Here is a 23,190-nt window from a genome sequence, read left to right as displayed (position 1 = left end):
AGAATCCGGCTCTGACCGAGTTTCTCGCCGAATTCTGCCGAGAAACTCTGTCGTGTGTACGAGGCCTCAGGTGTAGCTTAGGTTTATATATGGGTTAAAAACTGATCAATATTTGAATTTCTACCAAGGACATTTACACATAGACACACACATGGACATACAGTAGCACATCTAAGGTCCGCATTTGTCCATACTGTACAACCACATTACAGTCCAATTCTTAATAATAAATCCAGGTATCTGTAACATTCTATTTCTAGAATTTTCTATTCTATTTATAACACAGATACATTTGCTTTTATTGCTATGTGCAGGTAGTTTTAAGCTAGCCATACACTATTGCCTGCATGCTGGAAAAAAAAATTGAAAATCAAGGGCCAAATTCCCAAAAGAGATACGCAGGCGGAACTGCTGTTCAGTCTGTGCCTAACTTTGGAAACGATCCTCAAAAGGCTTTTTCCAAAGTTAGGCAGAAAATCTGACATGTGTAAGACACTTACACGGTCAGATCTTAGGATGCAGTACCGCATCCGCCGCTGGGGGCATTTCTCATTGAAATGCCGCTTTGAGTATGCAAATGAGGACTTAAGCAGATCCACAACGCTTTTCAGCATTGTGATTTCTGCGTAAGTTCCGATTTGCTTGCGCAAAACTAGGGCTGGTTTTACAATGTGGAAAATTAGTCACACCTTGTAAAAGCCCATTCAAGCGACGGCATTTGGTATGCATTCCCGAGGGAGAACTCCACGGCAATTTGTAAAATCAAAACCGGCATGGGTTCCCCCCCCGGGAGCATACCAGGCCCTTAGGTCTGGTATGGGTTGTAAGGAGACCCCCCCTACGCCGAAAATTCGACGTAGGGGGTCCCCCTACAATCCATACCAGACCCGTATCCAAAGCACGCTACCCGGCCGGTCAGGAAAGGGAGTGGGGACGAGCGAGCGCCCCCCCCTCCTGAGCCGTGCCAGGCCGCATGCCCTCAACATGGGGGGGTTGGGTGCTCTGGGGCAGGGGGGCGCACTGCGGGCCCCCCCACCCCAGAGCACCCTGTCCCCATGTTGATGAGGACAGGACCTCTTCCCGACAACCCTTGCCGTTGGTTGTCGGGGTATGCGGGCGGGGCTTATCGGAATCTGGGAGTCCCCTTTAATAAGGGGGCCCCCAGATACCGGCCCCCCACCCTAAGTGAATGGATATGGGGTACATCGTACCCCTACCCATTCACCTGGAGGCAAAAAGTTAAAGTTATTAAACACACAACACAAGGGTTTTTAAAATAATTTATTAGTCTGCTCCGGAGGCCCCCCTGTCTTTTTTATTAGCTCTAATACCAGGGGGGGCTTCTTCTTCCACTCTCCGGGGGTCTTCTCCGCTCTCCGGGGGGGTTTCTTCTTCCGCTCTCCGGAGGGGGGGTCTTCTCCGCTCTCCGGGGGTCTTCTCCGCTCTCCGGGGGTCTTCTTCTATCTTCGCCGCTCTCCGCTGTTGACTCGGCGCACCCCGGTTCTTCTGCAGCTGTCCGGTGCCTTCTTCTTCAGCGCTGGCTGCCTGCTATCTTCGTGTGTTAGCTCAATTACTAACAGGCAGCCAGCGCGGTCTTCTGTGACGTCATGTTCTTCTTCTCCCTTCTTCCGATGTTGACACGTCGCCTCTTCTCACTGCAATGATGGAAGCGCGCCTTGCATCCCATTTATATAGGCATCACCGTCCCATCATGCTCCGGTAGGTACCCACGTGGTGGGTGCCTACCCACGTGCACCCACCAAGTGGGTACCTACCCACTTGGTACCTACCCACTGGTATGGATTGTAGGGGGACCCCCTACGTCGAATTTTCGGCGTAGGGGGGGTCTCCTTACAACCCATACCAGACCTAAGGGCCTGGTATGCTCCTGGGGGGGGAACCCATGCCGGTTTTTTCTTTGAAAATTGGCATGGAGTTCTCCCTCTCAGGAATGCATGCCGAGCGACGCTGACACTTTTTCTTTTTTGTTTTCCCGGCGCGTATATTTTTTTTCACCCGTCGCAACTTTAGTGTCCCGTCGCAATCCACAAAGCCCGGTGTAAATTACATTCGCGCGCTGCACGTCGGGAAAATTACGTCACACGCATGCGCAGTACGGCCGGCGCGGGAGCGCGCCTCATTTAAATTTTAAACGCCCCCCGGAGAGGAGGACCGCCTTGCGACGGAGGCACTTAAGTTACACGGCGTGTAATTTCTAGGTAAGTGCTTTGTGGATCAGGCACTTAGGTAGAAATTTTAAGTCAGTGTAACTTAACTGCTGAAATTTAAGTTAGGCTACGTTTTTGGGAATTTGGCCCCAAGTACATATCTTTATTTACACTAAACAACACAGATGGACAAAATCTCCTTCTGAGGTTATTGTATTCCGACATCCAGCATCCACCTCTATTCAGCTGAAGATTATGTGCCTGGTCTGTCGATTTTTATAAAGAAGAATGTCGAGCGGTAGGGCTTGTCAGTGTTGTCAGAGAGTATAATGTAGTCAGTGTATATCCAGCTTAAGTTTCCTGCCACTGAGAACTGTTGGAGCAATAGCTGACCAGCGTGTTATTTTCTACAATAAAGCAACCTGCCAACATTTAGGTTCCATGCGCACTGACATAAAAAACGTTGCATCTAAAGGAGTTTTGTGTTCTGCCTGTGGAAGCAACTCAATGTTCTCCTATGTGTCCATATACATTATGACGTTTACAGGCATATTTTGGGATCAACGTTAAGAGGCAGAAAAAACTCATTCGCGTTTCTGATTGGAGCTCACTGGCAGAAAAAACTTAAAACTCTCCTAAACTCGTCTAAACTTTGTACAAAAAATGCTCTATATGAACAATTTTTACTCCAAAAAGAACAGACTTTTTTTTAAGCCCAGTGTGCATGGAAGAAACATTGGTCCCCTCTACCCCCCTTTCTATTCATAGCCCTGACCCCCTTGGAGCATCCTCCACCTTTACCTTGTAGTCAATATACATACCGTTTTCAGGGTAACTTCAGTGCAGTTATGTGACATAATGGGTACGTCAAATGGCGCACATCAATAAAAACTTTGCTGTATTCACCTATGAACTCAGGCCAGAGTAATGAGGTCCTTTACAGCCTGGGATCACACGAACTGTGTTGAATGACCTTGACTGTTATTCAGCCCAGTGAAGAAGTGGGGGACACCTCCAAATAAAGATAAGTGTTGCAGGAAAGTTTTTTTTTCAGTTTTTTTTTATTATTATTATTACATGCACTGGGCTCTTCATTTTTGATAAAAAAAAAAAGACTAGACCAGTCTTTCTCAAACTTTTTAACATGGAGAATCCCCTGAATTAATTTTTAGGGAACCGCTGCTAATGATTAGTATAGCTAAAACTCATAAGGGGGGATTTACTAAACCAGAGGGTGCAAAATCTGGTGCAGCTCTGCATAAAAAAACAATTTACTTCCAGGTTTTATTGTCAAAGCTTAATTGAACAAGTGGGAGTTAGCAGCCGATTGGCTACCATGCACAGCTGCACCATATTCCGAGTGCTCCAGTTTTATTAAGGTACATTGGTGTGATGGTCATTTGGAAGAATCCCTCTATACAGATGGCCAAAAAGATCATTGCTACCAGTGGTCACTCATCTGACAAGCTGAAGTTGATTATTGCTACTGGAGGAACCCTATAGTTCAATGGAACCCTGGTTAAGAAAGGCTGGGTTTTAGAGCACAGTTCGTACTGCAGCCAGTCATGCTAACACTATTGTGCTATTTTATGTTTTTTTTTTGTAAGTGCCACTTTTTATGAAACTTTTATCTGTTTAAAAAGTTAATGCACATGAGCTTTTTTTCTACCTCTCCAACATGCTTATTTTTGAGCACTTCAAGCCGATGTCTAATGTGAATCCCAGCGACTGATCATAACTAGCTGAATTACCCTGGTGGGGACACACACACACAGTTCCTGTTGGAATTTCTTCAGCAGCAGGGCGAGTCGGTGTTCAGCCTGAATTCCAGCAAGTGATCATTAACAGCTGATTTCCCATTGTGGAGACACGTGCATATAGATCCTTTTAGGATCTTTGGATCTGGAAAGCTGCCATATATTTATTCCTTAACATGGTCATTAAATATTTTTGGAGATGTTTGCACTGAACCTTTACTCTTGTATTGTTTTGGATGGACTTTTTTATTGGATCTAGCAGTTGATTCACAGATGGACAATTTTTTTTTATACACAATTTTTTGTTATTAACAACTGTAATTTTGAAATTACCTAATTAAGTTTTTTGCACTCAAATTTTTTTTTTTTTTTCAGGATTTTTTTGTCATTTTTTATCAATTGTTTATACACATTTGGTATTTGCATATAAGTCTACTTATACATTTAGTTTTGACAACACACTTTACACTTAATGCCACATGTCCTATTTAAAGCGGTGGTTCACCCTCAGTGACACGATTTTACCATCGAGACAGGCATTGTAGCGCGAGCTACAGTATGCCTGTCCCGATTTTTTTACCCCCGTACTCACTGTGTACTCGTACATTATAGATTTCGGCTCCCGCGGGGAATGGGCGTGCCTATGGAGAGGGAGGATGATTGACGGCCGGCCCTGGCACGTCACTCTCCCCGAAGACAGCCGGAGTAGGTCTCGGCTCTTCACGGCGCCTGCGCACAGGCTATGCGCAGGCGCCGTGAAGAGCCAAGCCTATTTCGGCTATTTCCGGAGAAGCGTGACGCGCCAGAGCCGGCCGTCAATCATCCTCCGTCTCCATAGGCACGCCCATTCCCCGAGGGGAGTCGGTATCTTCGATGTACGAGTACACGGTGAGTACGGGGATAAAAAAATCGGGACAGGCATACTGTAGCTCGCGCTACAATGCCTGATTTTATGGTAGAAGAAAAAAAAAATTTTTTTTGGGTTTATAGGGTGAACCCCCGCTTTAATGCATTGTTACCCCTAAACATAACAAAGCTTCTACTTCTTCTTTTATTTTTCCTATTCATATGAAATTCCATTTTCTTTTTCGTTTATTCATGTTTTGTAGTGTGAATTTTTTAATTGCCATTTGTTTGAAAAAAATATATATTTTATAATAACCGGGACAACTATCAGACTGAAATTTTCATGTTATATCTAATTTAACAACTTTGACAAAGTAAATAACTGCAATAAATAATGCCACTAAAAAGCCTTATTTGGCACAAAAAACATGGGTAATATAAAAAAAGTTATTCTCAGATCAGTAGGCCCATAGCTGAAATGACGAAAAATGTCTCTGTATCGAAACTGGTTAAACATCCACCATTCGTAATGCAAATTGGATCCAACTGTGCTTGATACATCTCTGATCAATCGGGAATAGGAAGTTATTTTTTATTATTTAAAGTGATGAGCACCAGGATCATTACTTACTACTGATCAAGTGCAGTCAAAAGTCTCCTTGGCCTGAGGATGGAGGATCTGAGTATCTGAATATCTTTACCACTAGATATACAATCCCTATTATTGTGTTATCAGACATGATTTGTAGGTGCCTTTGCCTTTAAATCATATATTTAATGCTCCTGTTCCCTAATAGAATGTTTTGCTCTGGTTTTGCAGTGCTGAGTGAAGCAGCGCTGTAAACGCACCCCTGTACCCCCAGTCTATACTGACAACTGCAATAGACACAAAGGAAAACAGAAAGCATGGAAATTCTCCAAAGTGTTTGCATGTGCAAATTACCTTGTTAGAATCTTGGATAATTTTCACGTTGTCTGCTCCAAATTTTTCACCATACAGATTCAGAAGACGTAAAGATATCTCAGAAAGGCCTGTGAGCTTTGGCTCCTTGTAGATATATTCTTTACCATCTTCATCCTCAAAGAAAGCCTGTAGAGAAAAGAAAGAAAACAATTATAGGCACAGTTAATTCTGTGACACTGTCTTAATCAAACCTTCAGAGGCAATATAAGCTTTAAAGGAGTTGTAAAATTAGAAGGTTTTTTTATCTAAAAGGGTTAGTTCACCTTTAAAAAAACTTCCCATATTCCTGTCAAGGTTACCCAGGAGATTGAGAAAGCCTTTAGAGATGAAACATGTCGGGACAATAACTTCATATCATCACCTACTCCGATTAATGCTACTTTTGATGCGATAAAAATGATACTCTGCTAACTTTTTGCGCTATATATATTTTTAACAAAAATCCCACAAAAAAACTTTCCCTATTCAAGACTTTTTATATAATAATATCAGCTTCTTGCATTGTCTAGTATTGGGAAATGTTAACAAAGTCTATGGTCACTAGGTGAATTATTGACAGCCTGAAGGTCTGTTTGTAACATTTGCTTAGGAAAAATACATCAGACTAACATCATAAATAATTATTCAAAGAGGGGATTGCACATACATAGGGATAACATATTTAGATGTAATGCAAATGTTTTTGCGCTGTGCTGTTAAAGCTCTAATCAAAAGTTCATACGTTCAACACATGAATAACAGAGTGGAACAAATTACTGTGTGAATACATTAACACTTATGATATCCACAGTGAGTTCCCTCACCATTCCACATGTAGCGTCTTACCAAATGGGAAGACCCCAGATTATAGGTGGTTTAAATGCACCTTAGAATACATGAACACTGCTGCTGCTACAGGGCACATCAATACGGAGACTTGGTAAATAACCTAATTTGCTTCATGGATGTTAAGATAGCAAAGAAAACACATAACAGCCTCTCATAGTGTAAAAATATGTGTGTATCTACCTTCAATATATTTGCATACACGAGTGTGTCAAAAAATGTACAGCGCTGCTGATTTTGGCTCCAGCGTGCGCCATGATGTCAGCACAGGCTCCGCCCCTGGGACTTTATATTCACATTGTCACTGAAGGTGTTAATGTATTTACCCAGTAATTTATTCCACTTTATTATTGTGTTGAACATTTTGATTAGAGTTTTAAAGGCAGAGCACAACAAAATTGGTTGTGGGCACTTGTATTTTGGAGTGATTAAGTGCATCTGTGGGATATAATATTTTTGTATTGTTTTTACTTAATTTAAAAAAAAATTGCGCTAAGTGCATTTTTTTTATTTTAAATATTTAGATTTACCCAAGGATGAAAAATATTTCCCAAATAAAGTTGAATAATTCCATATAAAGTTGAATTGAACCGATCTAATTTTGTTCCCAGAAGATGTCAATAGCAATTCCTAGTCATAGAGCGCCATCTGGTGGGTAGGTATAGTGAACGCTTAAGCAAACATTTGGTTAATGTATAAGAAGTGCCTCCAATCAGATGTAGGTAAATATTCTAAACTACACTCTCTAGGCTAGTCCTTAGATAAGAGAATTTTAAGACTAAAAAGGGAAAGTTTAGAGTTAAAAGGGGAATGCTCCAACGATCATCATCTTCGCTTTCTCATACATCTGGCTGCTTGATCTAAGACGTTTGATTGACTGACCTATCTGAAAACCTTCTGTACATCCTCAACAGGTCATCAGATAAGCAGCCTTGCAAATCCCGGGGTATGGTTCCAAATCCATCACAAATGATATTGTTGGAAAAGTATAATTTAATAATTACTTATTTGTTCCCTTACTTCTGATTCCCATTGAATGTAATGTCACAGTTTTGTAAGATCGTTTGGTGGTTTTATATTCCATCCATTTTTTTAAAGCTGGGATCATCCTCACTTAAGAAAAATGTTTAATTACATAAAACTGTATTAGCACAGCTAGTAGCATAGACTTGACCCCTTTCATTCTGCTGCAGAAGAATCTAAGGTGAAGGTCTCTGTACAGTGATGGTTGTACTCTATACAGTGATTGTGATACCTTTTGAGCAGAAAGTAAATGATCAAATTCACCCTAGTTCCTAGGCCTAAATCGTTAGCTGAATTAATTATTGTTGTAGTTACAGGATATTAATTAATGGTGTCAATGTCATACGATAAATCAGACTGATAGATGTAATTGTTAGTGACTTGATTGTTAAATAATTTATTTATTTTTCTCTTTGTTCCATAGTCCATGCTTTCATACAATTTTATTGTGCTTAAAAATCTCTATATAGAGTAAATTAAAATAATCAAGTCAGTGTGGTTATATTTACCAATTTAATTTATGCTAATTATCAAATCTGAAGGATGGAGGCACTGTTGTATATCCATTAATTAATTAGTCCATAACACTGACTTGAGTAATTGTTCAAACTTCTTGACATATGGTAAAAGAAAGCTTTAGTTTCACTTTAAGTAAAACAAATTCATGCCACTCTTAGTATTCTACAATCAAGTTTGTAGAAACATTATCACCCTATCATAAATAAACATTCTGTTCCACTGATTGCTGTAGAAGAAGACTGATCTTTAATAGAAAGAAAATACAAAACAAAATATTCCCATGATTATTATTTATATAAATAAGAGTTCATGGATAAACATTTGGTTATTATTACCATACATGTATCTTTTATTACACAAGATAATTACTTGAAGTTCAGAATTCGTTTTTTCATTTGTTTAACTTGCAGTCCTGTATTGTAAGCTCACAACACTGTTCCTAAGAGGGCAGGGCAGCACAGCACAAGATTTATTACTGATGACGCCTAGCACTGAAGACACTGAATCAAACAAGTATGTGGAGAAAATGTATTTGTAGGACTTGTTCTCTCTGCCATTGTTAGCTGAGTGCTTAGCTGTTGGCTCCTACCACAAATCCTGCAAATGCAAGGTCTAACACCGTGTACTTACTTTGTGGCTGGGGTACAGAGTGTATTCTGAATGTGGTCTATAGCATTTGGACAGCAGCTAGCCTGTTCTCCAAATACAAGCCTGCATCTATTTAACATCAGGCTCCATCTACTGTATTTAACAGAATATATGGAAGCATTTCTTTGTGTTATTCTGACCCCTGCACATGGAATCTAGGACAGGCAAGTGGAACACCTTTGCACCAGATTTAGCACCGTATATGAGACAGATTTTTTCACTCAAAACACATGCACAAGAAGTGGTCAGGAACAGATTTTATATTGTAATAATATTATATATTTAGCGCAAAAGCAGGAAGAATTTCTTAGACCCCAACTGTCCCTCATTCGAAAGAACTGTTCATCTTCTTGTTTTTTCAGGTCTTAACAAATTCTGGTTTGTGTCCTGGAGACTGAAGAGTTTGAAGAGCTTTGGATGGGATAAAACCTTTATCACTAGATCCATATACTAAGCCCCTGAAGACATCATTTAGTGACAAAATTATAATTTATTTCTCTGTTTATTTATTACAGGTACTTATATAGATAGTGCTGTCAATATACACAGTGCTTTACATACATATTATACATTCACATCAGTCCCTGACCTTAAGGAGCTTACAATCTAATGCTGGCCATACACTATACCAGGGATATGCATTAAGCGGACCTCTAGCTGTTGTGAAACTAAAAAAAGAAATCTAAAGTGCTAATTTTAAATGCTAATATGCAAGTTATTGTCCTAAAAAGTGTTTGGGGACCTGGGTCCTGCCCCAGAGGACATGTATCAATGCTCCCGTTTTTTCGGGAGCAGTGAATTTAATAATGCTTAAAGTGAAACAATAAAAGTAAAATATTCCTTTAAATTTCGTACCTGGGGGGGGGGGGGTGTAAAGTAAGCATGTGAAATAGCGCATGTTTCCCGTACTTAGAACTGTCTCTGCACAATCTGTCACTGGGGAAGCCCAGGCTTCCCCCTTGCGTCAGAGGGGGCGGGGTCACGTGACGGGTGGCCTCGCCTCACCAATATAAGAAATGTCATAGCATCAGCAGCGTCATTCGCCGGGCTGTCTCCGGTGGAGACAGGCAGCCGGCGATGCTGCGCTCTGGATCCCGGACAATCTTCTCATCGCTGGACCGGAGAGGAGATCACCCCATGTTGAGGGCATGTGGCCTGGTACGGTTCAGGAGAGGGGGGGCCGCTCTCTGTCCCCCCCTCTTTTCTGCGGCCAGACAGGTTACGTGCTCAGATAAGGGGTCTGGTGTGGATTTTTGGGGGAACTCCACGCCATTTTTTTTTTTATTTGGGGTGGAGTTCCCCTTAAAATCCACACCAGACCTGAAGGGTCTGGAATGGATATTTGGGGGGAACCCCATGTCATTTTTTTTTAAATTGATGGCGGGGTTCCCCTTAATATTCATACCAGACCTGAAGGGCCTGGTTATTGAATTTGGGGGACCCCATGTTTTTTTGTTTTTTTTTTATGAATAAATTCTCTCTGAATTGCCGGGAGCCGACAATTCATTATAGCCGCAAGTCAGTTTTAAATGACTTTTTTCCTTCAGAAATGACACTTTGTGCAGAGACAGTTCTAAGTACGGGAAACATGCGCTATTTCACATGCTTACTTTATACCCCCCCCCTAGGTACGAAATTTAAAGGAATATTTCACTTTTATTGTTTCACTTTAAGCATTATTAAATTCACTGCTCCCAAAAAAACGGCCGTATTTAAAACTTTTTTTGCATTGAAACATGTCCCCTGGTGCAGGACCCGGGTTCCCAAACACTTTTTAGGACAATAACTTGCATATTGGCCTTTAAAATTAGCACTTTAGATTTCAAACGTTCGAGTCCCATAGACTTTAACAGGGTTCTAAAGTTCACACGAACATTTGGTGTGTTCGCAGGTTCTGGTGCGAACCGAACAGGGGGGTGTTCGGCTCATCCCTAGTGATCAGCACAGGGCCAATCAGCACTGTCCAGACAGAGGGTTAGGGGTCCTTGATCCTGATAGGACAGCTCAATGCAGTATGAATACTCTTTCTCCAAGCTTTAACCAGGAGCTGATAGAAGTCACAAGACTGCTATATACTGCTGATGAGAAAAGGTATTTAGCCGTTTATATTTATTAAAATTATTGCATTTCCATGTTCTGTGTACTGTGGGAGACCAGATATAGTGAATGCAGGGTTCTGTGTTTTTTTTTTAAAATCAGACGAACGTTTATTAACCACTTAAGGACCCATTCACGCCGATATACGTCGGCAGAATGGCACGGCTGGGCACATCCACGTACATGTACGTGGCTCTTTAAGCCCAGCCGTGGGGTCGCGGGCGCGTGCACGCGACCCGGTCTGAAGCTCCATGACCGTGGCCACGGGACTCGCGGACCCGATCGCCGCTGGAGTCCCGCGATCGGTCCCCGGAGCCATTAGTAGTAAAAAAAAAAAGAAATAATAAAAATGCAATAAAACTATCCCCTTTTTTTTGTAAACGCTATACATTTTGCGCAAACCAATCGATAAACGCTTATTGAGATTTTTTTACCAAAAATAGGTAGAAGAATACGTATCAGCCTAAACTGATGAAAAAAAAATGTTTTATATATTTTTGGGGGATATTTATTATAGAAAAAAGTAAAAAATATTGAATTTTTTTCAAAATTGTCGCTCCATTTTTGTTTATAGCGCAAAAAATAAAAACCGCAGAGGTGATTAAATACCACCAAAAGAAAGCTCTATTTGTGGGAAAAAAAGGACGCCAATTTTGTTAGTTAAAGCGACGCAGTGCCGAATTGCAAAAAATGCCCGGGCCCTTTAGCTGCCTAAAGGTCCGGGTCTTAAGTGGTTAAACGAACAACAGACATATTGTAAACACTTTGCACAGTAAAGTACACACATTCGTTTGTATACAATAAGTACACTTTCTAGGCAAATACACTTAACCATGTACAGCAGGGGTCTCAAACTGGTGGCCCTCCAGTTGTTGCGGAACTACAAGTCCCATCACGCCTCTGCCTGAGGGAGTCATGCTTGTGCCTTGCAATGCCTCATGGGAATTGTAGTTTTGCAATAGCTGGAGGGCCGCCAGTTCGAGACCTCTGATGTACAGGGTTCTGGGTTTAGTTACACTTTAAACTTTATAGTTTAGTCATATAGTAGGTGTAATCTGTTGGGCTTAGAATTCAAATAACTAATTCTAAGCTCTACTTGGCTTCAAGGGGTTTTAAACCCTCCTGTTTTTTGGAAAACATTAAAGGATGCATTAAGGTGAAAAAACATCTGTCAATTACCAGCCCCCCAGCCCCCTGTTTTACTTACCTGAGCCCTGGAAAGTCCTGCATCAAGAACGCGCTGGATCTTTGGCCGGGGTTCTCGGTTCTTCATTGGATAGATTGATAGCAGCGCAGCCATTGGCTCCCGCTGCTGTCAATCAAATACAATGACGTGGGCACTGGCCCGAGTTCTGCATTCGGCGGCTATGAACCCAGAGGGGGTTATCTGATGTGGGGGAGGAGCCAAGAGAGCCACCGGGGACCCCAGAAAACGGCGTTCAGGGCCACTCTGTGCAAAACGAGTTGCACAATGGAGGTATGTATGACATATTTGTTATTTAAAACAATAAATAAAATAAAACCTATAGTGTCACTTTCACTACAAAAGCAAATCAAACGTTCTGCACTGACCCAGGAACTTTGAGATTTAGCAGATTTACATACTTTACCTTGTGTTACAGGTTTACCGTATTTTGTGTTTTTACCATAAGAAGAAATGTATGGTATCTAGGAATGTTTAACCTATTTTTAGTAAACACATATTTTAAGTAGTCACAGCTTTACATGTATTCATGCTAAGTATTGTGTAACATTTACAGATATGTATTATCTCCCACAGAGATCACAGCATTCCTCCCGTCATTGCATTCATATACTTCTCTCTCCGGGAGGCTCAGCAATGGCTCAGGCCTCGTACACACGACCGAGAAACTCGACGGGCAAAACACATCGTTTTGCTCGTCGAGTTCCTTGTTAGGCTGTCGTGGAATTTCTCCATTGCCATCGAGGAAAAAGAAGACATGCTCTCTTTTTGGCTCGATGAGATCCTCGACAGTTTCCTCGTCTAAAAGTGTACACACGACCGGTTTCCTCGGCAAAAAAAACAAAAAACAGCAAGTTTCTTGCTGGTTTTTGCCAAGAAACTTGGTCATGTGTACGAGGCCTCAGTCATAAAACTCCTGGTACTTTTTCAGTTCTTGGCTATATTCACAAATAACCGATGCATATTTGCCCCTACGGTAGCCCCTCATCCTCAGTGACCTGCTGCAAAGTTACAATGTTGCAGTCTGATCACTCTTGAGACTAATGCCGCATACACACAACCGTTTTTTCCGACGGAATTCCGCTCAAGCTGTCCTGCATACACACGGACACACCAAACTCTGACTGTCAAAAACGTGGTGACGTACAACACTACGACGAGCCTAGAAAAATTAAGTTCAATGCTTCCAAGCATGCGTCAAATTGTTTCTGAGCATGCATGATTTTTTCAGATGAAAAAAGTCCGATGGAATTTCTTCATCGGATATTCCGACCATGTGTATGCCCCATCTGACTTTTTCCATCGGAAATCCAGACAGACTTAGAAAGAGAACATGTTCCGTTCGTCTGTATGTCAGAAACAATTAGACGCATGCTCGGAAGCATTGAACTTAATTTTTCTAGCCCCGTCGTAGTGTTGAACGTCACTGCGTTTTTGACAGTCAGAATTTGGTGTGTCCGTGTGTATGCAAGACAACTTGAGCGGAATTGCGTCGGAGTTTATTCCAAAGGAAGAACCGATTGTGTGTATGAGGCATTAGTCCGTCGGAATTTCCGACGGAAAAAGTCTGATGGATCATACACGCGGACGGAATATCCGATGAAAAAATTCCGTCTGACTTTTTCCATCGGAAATTCCGACCGTGTGTATGCGGCATAAGGAAATGTTTCCTCCTGAGTAATACCACATCTCATCCCAGCCAGTTACTTTTCTGAAGCCCAAAGACTGCCTAATGATAAGAGGTACAGCTTTTTAAAATGATACTGCTTCTGTTTATGGCAACTTATTAGGAATATATTTATAAAGACTGGAAAAGTTCCAGAGAGGTCCACTTTAATAACGTTTGACATTTCAGATATTTACATGTTTGTTCTATATTAATTATACAGTAATTATTGAATAAATATTAAGATAAGTGGATTCACCACTAGAGGGATTTCCTACTGACAGAGAGAAATTGCTCTGAGATAGGAATGAGTCACTGACTCCCACAACTGCACTGTGAGAAGGAACAGTAAAAGCACACTAAAAAAGTCCAAACCTTTTTGAGGGGTCCACACTTGTCCACATCTCACAGTTTAAAGCATGTCCAACTCATCACTGAGAACCATAATGCCAAGGAATGGATGTCGGCAGTGATCCTGCTTATGCTGCATACATCTTGATTGTGCTATAAAACGTTAGAGGGTTGCAAGTTCCTGTACAGTATGTACCTCATTGTAGCATAAAAAAAGATTTTTGCAACATATACATATACAGTCATCCATTTTATTGGTTGCGTTATAGTCAGAGCTGGTGCATGGATTTTTGACACCCTATGCCAGGGGTGTCAAACTCAATTTCATTGTGGGTCGCATCAGCATTATGATTGCCCTCAAAAGGGGCGGTTGTATCTCTAAGATTAAATGTCCAGCACAACCCCTCCCTTTACATTAGATGTCAAGAGCCACCCAACCATCAGAAGTTGAGTCCCCCACCCTCACTTACATCACAGTGCACCCCTTTCCTTATGCTGCTGCTGGGAAGAAGATGGATGCATTGTTTGAAAGCAGAAAGTACATGGTCTAAAGGAGGATTAGAGGAGGGCTAGAGCTGCAGGAGAGGTGCGGGGGCCACATAAAATGGCCTGGAGGGCCGGATTCGGCCCGCGGGCCTTGTGTTTGACACCTGTGCCTTAGTGAAACCTCATTTGCCGCCCCCCCTTGGTTCACCCCCTTTGCCCTGCCCATGTATACCCCACCATTTTAATGAAGCACCCACCAGTGCCCATCAATACAGCCTCACCAGCGTCCATCAAATGTAGCCTCCCGAGCGCCCATCAAATGCAGCCTCACCAGTGCCCATCAAATGCAGCCCCACCAGCATTCATCAAATGCAGCCTACCAGTGCTCATCAAATGCAGCCTACCAGCACTCATCAAATGCAGCCTACCAGCGCCCATCAATTAACGCTTGCTTGCTTCCATTCATTCAGGAGTCGGGACACAGACACAGTCCTCCACTGCGGCTGCGCCTCTAACACAATGGGCTAATGGAGCGCAGCTGCCTGCTGATGCTGAAACTTAGTTGCTTGCTGCAGAGAGAAGAGAGTAGGAACACTGGTGACCGGACACCCTAGGCAGCAGTGCACCCTAGGTGGCTGCCTAGCTTGCCTAGTGGTAGCACCGGCCATGATTATAGTCAAGTATAACTGCTGTAAAGCAGAAAGCAGGCCTGCTGTAAATAGTAAGCAAATATAGCTGCCCACGTGTACAAATGCATTAAAGAAACAATGTAAATATTAATACAACATCCTCAACTTACTTGTGTTTTACATATACAGGAGAAATATGGGAGCTGTCAATTGTGACCAATTTGTCATCCATGCCTTTGCTATGCTACTTAAAGTGTTTGCTAATTCAACATTTCATATTCCTCGTATGTGCTTGCTATACCATGTACTTCTATGAAAAAGCCTTCTGTTTGCTTTGCATTGCTTCGGAATTATTTGTGTAAGATCCCTGGTGTTCCTGCCAGTCTCTCTGCTTTCCTATTAAAAACTGACCACACGGTCATGTAGGCGAACACAGCATGGTCAGTTCTAGACATGTGCAGAATGAGAAAAAAAAAATTTGTTGCGTTATTTACATAAATTTGTTTTGTTAAATTTGTTTCATTCGTTTAAATCATTTTTGGGATTCGTTTCGTTTATTCATTTTCAAATCGATTCGAAAGTTTTCGAATCAATTTCGAATAGTTTTCCAATTTGAAACGTTTTTGAATTCGAACAGTTTTCCAATTTCCAAAACGAACAAAATAGAAAATAAAGGAATATAATCTAAAAAAAATCTATTCTATTCCTTTATTTTCAATTCTATTTTTTTAGCTTTGGAACTGGGAAAACTATCCAAATTTGAAAAGTATTCGAAAAATATTCGGAAACTATTCGAATTTCGCTATTTCTGATTTGTTTAAATTCGGTACTATTCCAATTCGGAAATTCAGATACATCCGAATTTCCAAATTACAAAAATTTGTTTGAATTTTAATTCAGAACGAAACAAACCGCACATGTCTAGTCAGTTCTCTAGCTAAGCTGGGAACTCGGCCTGCCCTCCTCCAATGATCAGACTTGCCCTGACATGCCCCACCTACACAGCTTTTCAATGCGAAGCTCAGTGTGTTGCTAATTCTCCTCCCCCAGCTCTTATGCAGCTGAGAACAGAGATATGTGATCACTTACAAGAAAGGGGGAAAAAGGTATTTAGAATGTTTTTATATCCACACACAAATGTTTTGTATTTCTATTTTAAACTGAATGGGTTGTTTTACAAGGTAATCGTGTACACTGCTTGTTCCGGGTCAAAAATTAGGGATCATGATGGCAAGCCCAGAGCCATTTTTCTTTTATTCTAGCACAACAAATTGATTAAAAATCCATCATTTACTTATTTTAGGGCCCTGTGCATTAGTATTTATAAAACTTAAAGCAGTAATAACCACTTAAAGGGGTTGTAAAGGGTCGCGTTTTTTTCACCATAGGATGCATTAAGATAAAAAAAAAAACTGGCAGTCACTGCCCCCCCCCCCCCCTCGTTTACTTACCTGAGCCCCTTTATCTCCTCGGTGCATCCCCACCATCCTCCTCTCCACCGAGTCCCAGCTTTGATTGGATAGATTGATAGCAGCGCAGCTATTGGCTCCCGCTGCTGTCAATCAAATCCAATGATGCGGGCACCAGGGCCAAGTCATAAACTATGGACGCCGAATGAGAGCGCTTTTCCTAGGGGGTTATCTAATGCGGTGAGGAGCTGCTAGAGCAACCGAGGGGCACCCAAAAGAGGATGTTCGGGGCCACTCTGTGCAAAACAAGCTGCACAGTGGAGGTAAGTATAACATGTTTGTTATTTTAAAAAGGAGAAACAAATCTTTAGTATCACTTTAAGGACCGAGTCTCGTTTGGAGATTTTGTGTACAAGTTAAAAAAAATATTTTGCTAGAAAATTACTTAGAACCTCCAAACATTATGGCCTGGATTCACGTAGAGCGGCGCATCTTTTGGCCGGCGTAGCGCATCTCATATGCGCTACTCCAACGTAACACAGAGAGGCAAGACCAGTATTCACAAAGCACTTGCTCCGTAAGTTGCGGCGGCGTATCGTAAATTGTCCGGTGTAAGCCCGCCTAATTCAAAGTAGCAAGGAAGTGGGCGTGATGTATTAAAATGAAGCGTGACCCCATGTAAATGATACGACAGCTCAATGCGTGAACATAACCTACGCCCAGCCCCATTCACGTAGGACTTACGTAAACGACGTAAAATACGACAGCTGTTCCGTCGTCCATACCTTTGCATGGGTTGCGCCTCCCTATAGGTGTTTTATCTTTACGCCGGACGTACGCCTTACGTAAACGGCGTATACTCATGCAACAGGTGCAAGTACGTTGGTGAATCAGCGTATCTTGGTCATTTGTATATTCAAAGCGTAAATCAATGGAAGCGCCCCTTGCGGCCAGCGTAAATATGCGCCCAAGATACGACGGCGTTGGAAACTTACGTCGGTCGGATGGAGCCACATTTCAGGCGTATCTTCTACTAAGAATCAGGCGCATAGATACGACGGCGCATCTGTTCACTTACGCTGCGTATCTCAAGATATGTCAGCGTAAGTGTCTGTGAATCCGGGCCTATATATTTTTTTCAGACACCCTTAAGAATAAAATGGCGGTCGTTGCAATACTTTATGTCACATCGTATTTGCGCAGCAGTCAAACAAGCGAAATTTTTTGGGGAAAAAATACACTTTTTTGAATGAAAAAAATAAGAGAACAGTAAAGTTAGCCCATTTTTATTACATTGTGAAACATGATGCTATGCTGAGTAAATTGATACCCAACATGTTATGCTTCAAAATTGCACCGGCTTGTAGGATGGCGACAAACTTTGGCGATGTTTAAAGCGGAGTTCCACCCAAAAGTGGAACTTCCGCTTAATCCAATCCTAGCCCTCTTAGGGCCCTTTCACACGGGGTGGATCAGTAATGGCGGATGACAAGGCGGTTCCCCCCGTGTTTCTATTTATTTGTCTATGTGAAACTTCATTCTGCATTCTGCAGGTACCAGGGGAAAATCAAGGCATTGCTAAAAAACACACAGTAGTCTTGTGATAAACTACTGTTTCTGCACCAACAGGATTGTTAGTTTGCATAAAACGTCAGCTGGCTCATCTTAATGTGTTGATTTTTTTACATGTGGTCCGTTAAGGTTTGATTAATCATGATTTCTTCATCATATGCTCTCTCTAAATTGCCAAAGTCTGAGAAAGGTTTACTTTAAAGTGGAACTAAAGTCTCTCATGCCGCGTACACACAGTACGGTTGTCCAGAACTTCTTCCTGTTTTATTTCTGAGCAAGGGCAAATGGATTCTAGGAAGTAGCTACTACATGAATCTTCTGCCATTACTCAAGATGGTCACACTAAGAAATTCTAGGTAGGTGTTTTTCAAAGTGATTTTTCAACAAAATTAAGCATTAAGACATGGATGAGTGGGTGAGTTTTCTTTCCATATTAACCGCTTAAGGACCACCGCACGCCTATTTACGTCGACAGAATGGCACGGCTGAGCAAATGGGCGTATATATATATGCCCCCTTTAATTTGCCGCCTGTGTGGTCGTGCACGCAGCACTGCCGGTGCGCTCGCTACCCCGTCGTGCCCGTGGGACCCACGGACTCAATGTCCACCAGCGTCCTGCGATCGTGTCACAGAGCTAAAGAACTTGAAGAGGTTAGTGTTTACATACGGCTCTCCCCATTCTTCAGCTCTGTGGAGCGATCGCGAGGGGGCGGCTAGAAACGGATAGCCGCGCCCTCATCCCGGATCGCTCCCTGAGGCTTACTGACCGCCGCATGTATCGGGGGGGTCCCAATCGGACCCCCGACCCGCGGAAAGGCAGCGACGTGCGGGCACGTCATTCTGCCTGTCCGTGCCATTTTGCCGACGTATATGTACATGCGGCGGTCGTTAAGCGGTTAAGGAAGCTATTAAGATTAAAAAAAATAATTCCTTTACAAACCCTTTAAAGTGTTTGTTAACTTAAATATTTTACTCTGCCAGCTCCTCTCTAGTATCCACCTATAACACACAGTGTATGGATGTGGCGAACAAAGCTTCTATATACCTTTTTTGCTGATATTTTCAGGCCGGTCACATGACTTCCAGACGCTCTTCTACAACGATCCAGGGCTTCAGCGGGAGGAGCCGAGGTCTCCTGCTGGCATCAGCCGGGAGGTCACGTGACCTTTTATCTGGCCACTCGGCTCCTCCTGCTGTAGCTTTTAGATGGGGCAGAGAACGTCTGGGAGTCAAGTGACCGCTCTGAAGAGATCTGCAAAAATTATATTTAGAAGCACCGTTTTTCACATTAAAATGCACTGCCTGTTATACCTGGATACAAGCGAGGGGCTGGCAGTATGTTTTTAAAAGTTTAAATGCAAACTAATAGCGGCAGAAGGAGAGGGGAGGGGTGGCTCTCACACACATACAGAACTTACAGGCAGGAAGGGAGGGGGGACAGAGGACACAGGAGACAGAGAGCAGGGCTGCGGATGACGGAGGCAAGTAAACTGTTCATGGTATCAGGGCTTAGCAGCCATGATACACCATTATCAGTTTAAAAAGGGAAGGGCAGAACCAGGCAGGATCAGCAAGGTATTTCAGGTGATACAGTAGGCCAAATTGCACAGCACAAGCACTGTGTTGTATAGCATGCTTTAAAGGAGCACCATCTATTTTTTTTTTTCGGTTATCAAACACTTTAATGCATAGAATGCATTAAGGTTAAAAAAAAACTTCTACCCTTACAACCACAACTCTGATTTAAAAGATTTTACAGTTGCTTGTTTCCCCAAAAGCCAAGAGGCAATATCAAGACAGTTATTGTAAATAAAAGCTCAAGGACTCGTTTACATGGCCGTAAAAAATGCATTTACAAGTGTTTTTTGTTTACGGATCTGAAGGCAGCTGCGTTGTTTTCAATACAGACATTCACGCAGTTGTGTAAACATGCAATGTGTTCAGATCCTCAACACAAAAATCTAAAAATCTGCATACTTATAAACATATGCCAGATGCAGGTATTGGGGGGGGGGGGAAGGACAATTTTACGCAATTATTACTGATTATGCAAGAACATAGTTACATAGTCAGGTTGAAAAAAGACACAAGTCCATCTAGTTCAACCATAAACAAATTAAATAAAATAAATAAATAGAACTTGCGTAAAAAGATCAGGAAAAGTTTTCTGTCCATCTTAATGTGGCCTAACAGTGTCAGTTAGGACAAACGTGAAAATATGCGCCATGGGGGAAGCTAGATTATGTAAAGGTAATAATGGAGAAGGTCGAAATATGAGATAGTCCAATAGTGGATCTCAACACTACATAACTACAACATAAACATCTGTGTGAGAAAAGAATAAATAAGTTAACATATATTGTTATGATGTGTAAAAAAGAACACAGAGATGTGTGCAGAATTATGAAGAAAATATGTTTGGTTAAGTGAGTATTAATATAAAAGAGTAAAAAAGTGAATGCGTGGTTCTAACATATAGTAAAAATATGAAACATGTAAGGCAATACCAATGTGATAATGTATGATAAACTAAACGAAAAATAGTAATGATTTTTATATATTTATACGTATGCAATGACATCCATTAAATGCGGATGGTAAAAATATGTATGCACATTAGAGTATATATGTGTATATAAGCGTGTGTGTTCCTATGGCCTAAATCAGAGAAACAATGAGATAAATATAAATGAATAAGAATGAAAACAACAATGATGTTATCCTCATCCTTAGTTCTATCCTTAATAATGTCAACTTGGATGTATGTATGCAAATGCGTACAAATATCCGTGAGTATGACAAAATTATCTCTGTATGGCGGTGAAAAGAAAAAATGAATTGATGAATAAATAAATAAATAGATAAATAGATCTAAGGGTTCCCCAAAGCCCAAATCAACTGATCAAATCGTAAACCACCTACTATCTTTTGTGCCGTATTCTCAAAAAAAGTTTAGGCGGCGTAGCGTAAATAGGCCGGCGTAAGCCCGCCTAATTCAAATTGTGAAGAGGTGGGCGTGTGTTATGTAAATTAACCCTGACCCGACGTAATTGACGTTTTTCATGCGCCGTCTGTGGAATTTCCCAGTGTGCATTGCTCCAAAGTACGCCGCAAGGACGTCATTGGTTTCGACGTGAACGTAAATGACGTCCAGCCCCATTCACGGACGAATTACGGAAACGACGTAAAAAATTAAAAATTCGACGCGGGAACGACAGCCATACTTAACATTGGTACGCCGCACTTACGTCACCATAAAGCAGGGGTAACTTTACGCCGGGAAAAGCCTAACGTAAACGGCGTATCTGTACTGCGTCGGCCGGGCGTACGTTCGTGAATTCGCGTATCTAGCTGATTTACTTATTTCTAAGCGCAAATCAGCGTACACGCCCCGTAAATCAGTGTAAATATGCAGTTACAAACCGACAGCGTAAGAGACTTACGCCAGTCGGATCTAAGGGAAATTTATGCGTAACTGATTCTAAGAATCAGGCGCATAGATACGACCAGCCAGACTCAGAGATACAACGGCGTATCTGGAGATACGCCGTCGTATCTCTATTGAGAATCTGGCCCAAAATCTGCACTGATAGATGAAAAGTGCATATGGAAAATGTCTTTGTCTCATATAAATATTCTCTTGATGTATTAAAGGGGTTCAAGATATATATATAAAAAAATAGAATTTTTTTTTTTTAAGTATTGATGTCCGGTAAATAAAGTAAACAAGCTGAATCCTATCCCCATTTCGAAAACCGGAATGCAGCATAACTAAAATGAAAAAGGAAACAAAAGAGACAGATCGACGTTTCAATCTAGGCAAGACCCATGACACTCATCTCATTGATAATGGCATGTTGTTATACAGTGTATATTGGATGCTAGCAGCTTTTTCCATATTGCACATATTTTTTCCCAAAGCATTTTTGAGTGTACCGAAAAATCTAGCACTTTTTTTTTTTTGTTTCTTACTATAATGTTTAACTGCAGTAGAGAAAATTGATGTTTCCAGCCAGACTGTGCTGTCTGGCAGGAATGTGTAAATTTCATGAAAATGAAAACAACAAATCCTGTTGCAGGTTAAATAGCTCTTATATATGTATGTATTCCAGGTAGCTATTTGTGAGACTCGTCACCCTTAACATTTGGCTCTGCTGCAGTGTATTCTACCTAATATTTATAATTTGTAAAATATTAAAACAAATTCTAAGTTAATTATTGAACCTGTATGTGCACAATGGATTAAGAAACGCTTTATTACACAATTCCTAACAAGGATAACAAGGTGATCTTAAAGGCTTGCCAGTAAGAATAATTGATTTAGGCGGTAAAATAACATAAGTTACCTAGGTATTATTTTTTGCCAGCTTGGCTGACATTTCTTTGAGCATTCTACAGTCTCTGGGAAGCTGGTAGTTAAAATGACCAATTCTCTGTGTGAAGCATCGTACACACGACCGATGAACTCGTCGGAAAAGACACATTGTTTTCCTCGACGAGTTCCTTGTTAGGCTTGTCGAGGAACTCTACAAGCTTGCTTTGCGTACACACTCTTAAAAATGTAATTATATGGAAACATTTTCACAAATATGAACCTATACTTTCCAAATCATGATCAGGTTAAGATTGGAATACAGACCCTTACAGTTTTATAGGAGAGAGCAGAAGGAATGGTCCTTATCGGGGGGAATTCAATTTTGTATTGTATCCAAATTTGGATACGACCGCTGCTCGCGCATATAATACTATTAGTCAATTGACTGAATTTAAACTACTTGAAAGATATCAATTAGTGGATGTGTGGAGGGTTCTTCACCCAACAGACAAAAACTATTCATACGATTCAACCATACATAAAACATATCATAGAATATACTTTTTTTTTATTATTCAAGCAGGACTGATGATGACACCTTACTCTGGAATTGGTAATTTTCTTTGGTCTGACCATGCTCCGGTGTTCTTGGAAATAGCTTTGTCTGATTGCAAGAAACCGTAATGGTCTTAGAAGTTAAATAATAACTT

At 41.4% G+C, this 23,190-nt stretch overlaps 1 protein-coding gene across 2 annotated transcripts in view; it reads right to left on the bottom strand.

The window, feature by feature from the left end:
* DOCK11 (dedicator of cytokinesis 11) overlaps window positions 1-23,190 on the bottom strand; it is a 333,222-nt gene that overhangs the window by 38,868 nt on the left and 271,164 nt on the right. For both annotated transcript variants that reach the window (XM_040323688.1, XM_040323689.1), the window contains one exon: window positions 5,715-5,861. In XM_040323688.1, the coding sequence (XP_040179622.1) occupies window positions 5,715-5,861 (147 nt within the window). The remainder of the gene's footprint in view (window positions 1-5,714; window positions 5,862-23,190) is intronic.

This window comes from Rana temporaria, chromosome 9 (genome assembly GCF_905171775.1).
Source record: "Rana temporaria chromosome 9, aRanTem1.1, whole genome shotgun sequence".
In the NCBI taxonomy this organism is placed as follows: domain Eukaryota; kingdom Metazoa; phylum Chordata; class Amphibia; order Anura; family Ranidae; genus Rana; species Rana temporaria.
The sequence above is the reverse complement of the archived record's forward strand: the minus strand, read 5'-3'. Positions and strand labels throughout refer to the sequence as shown.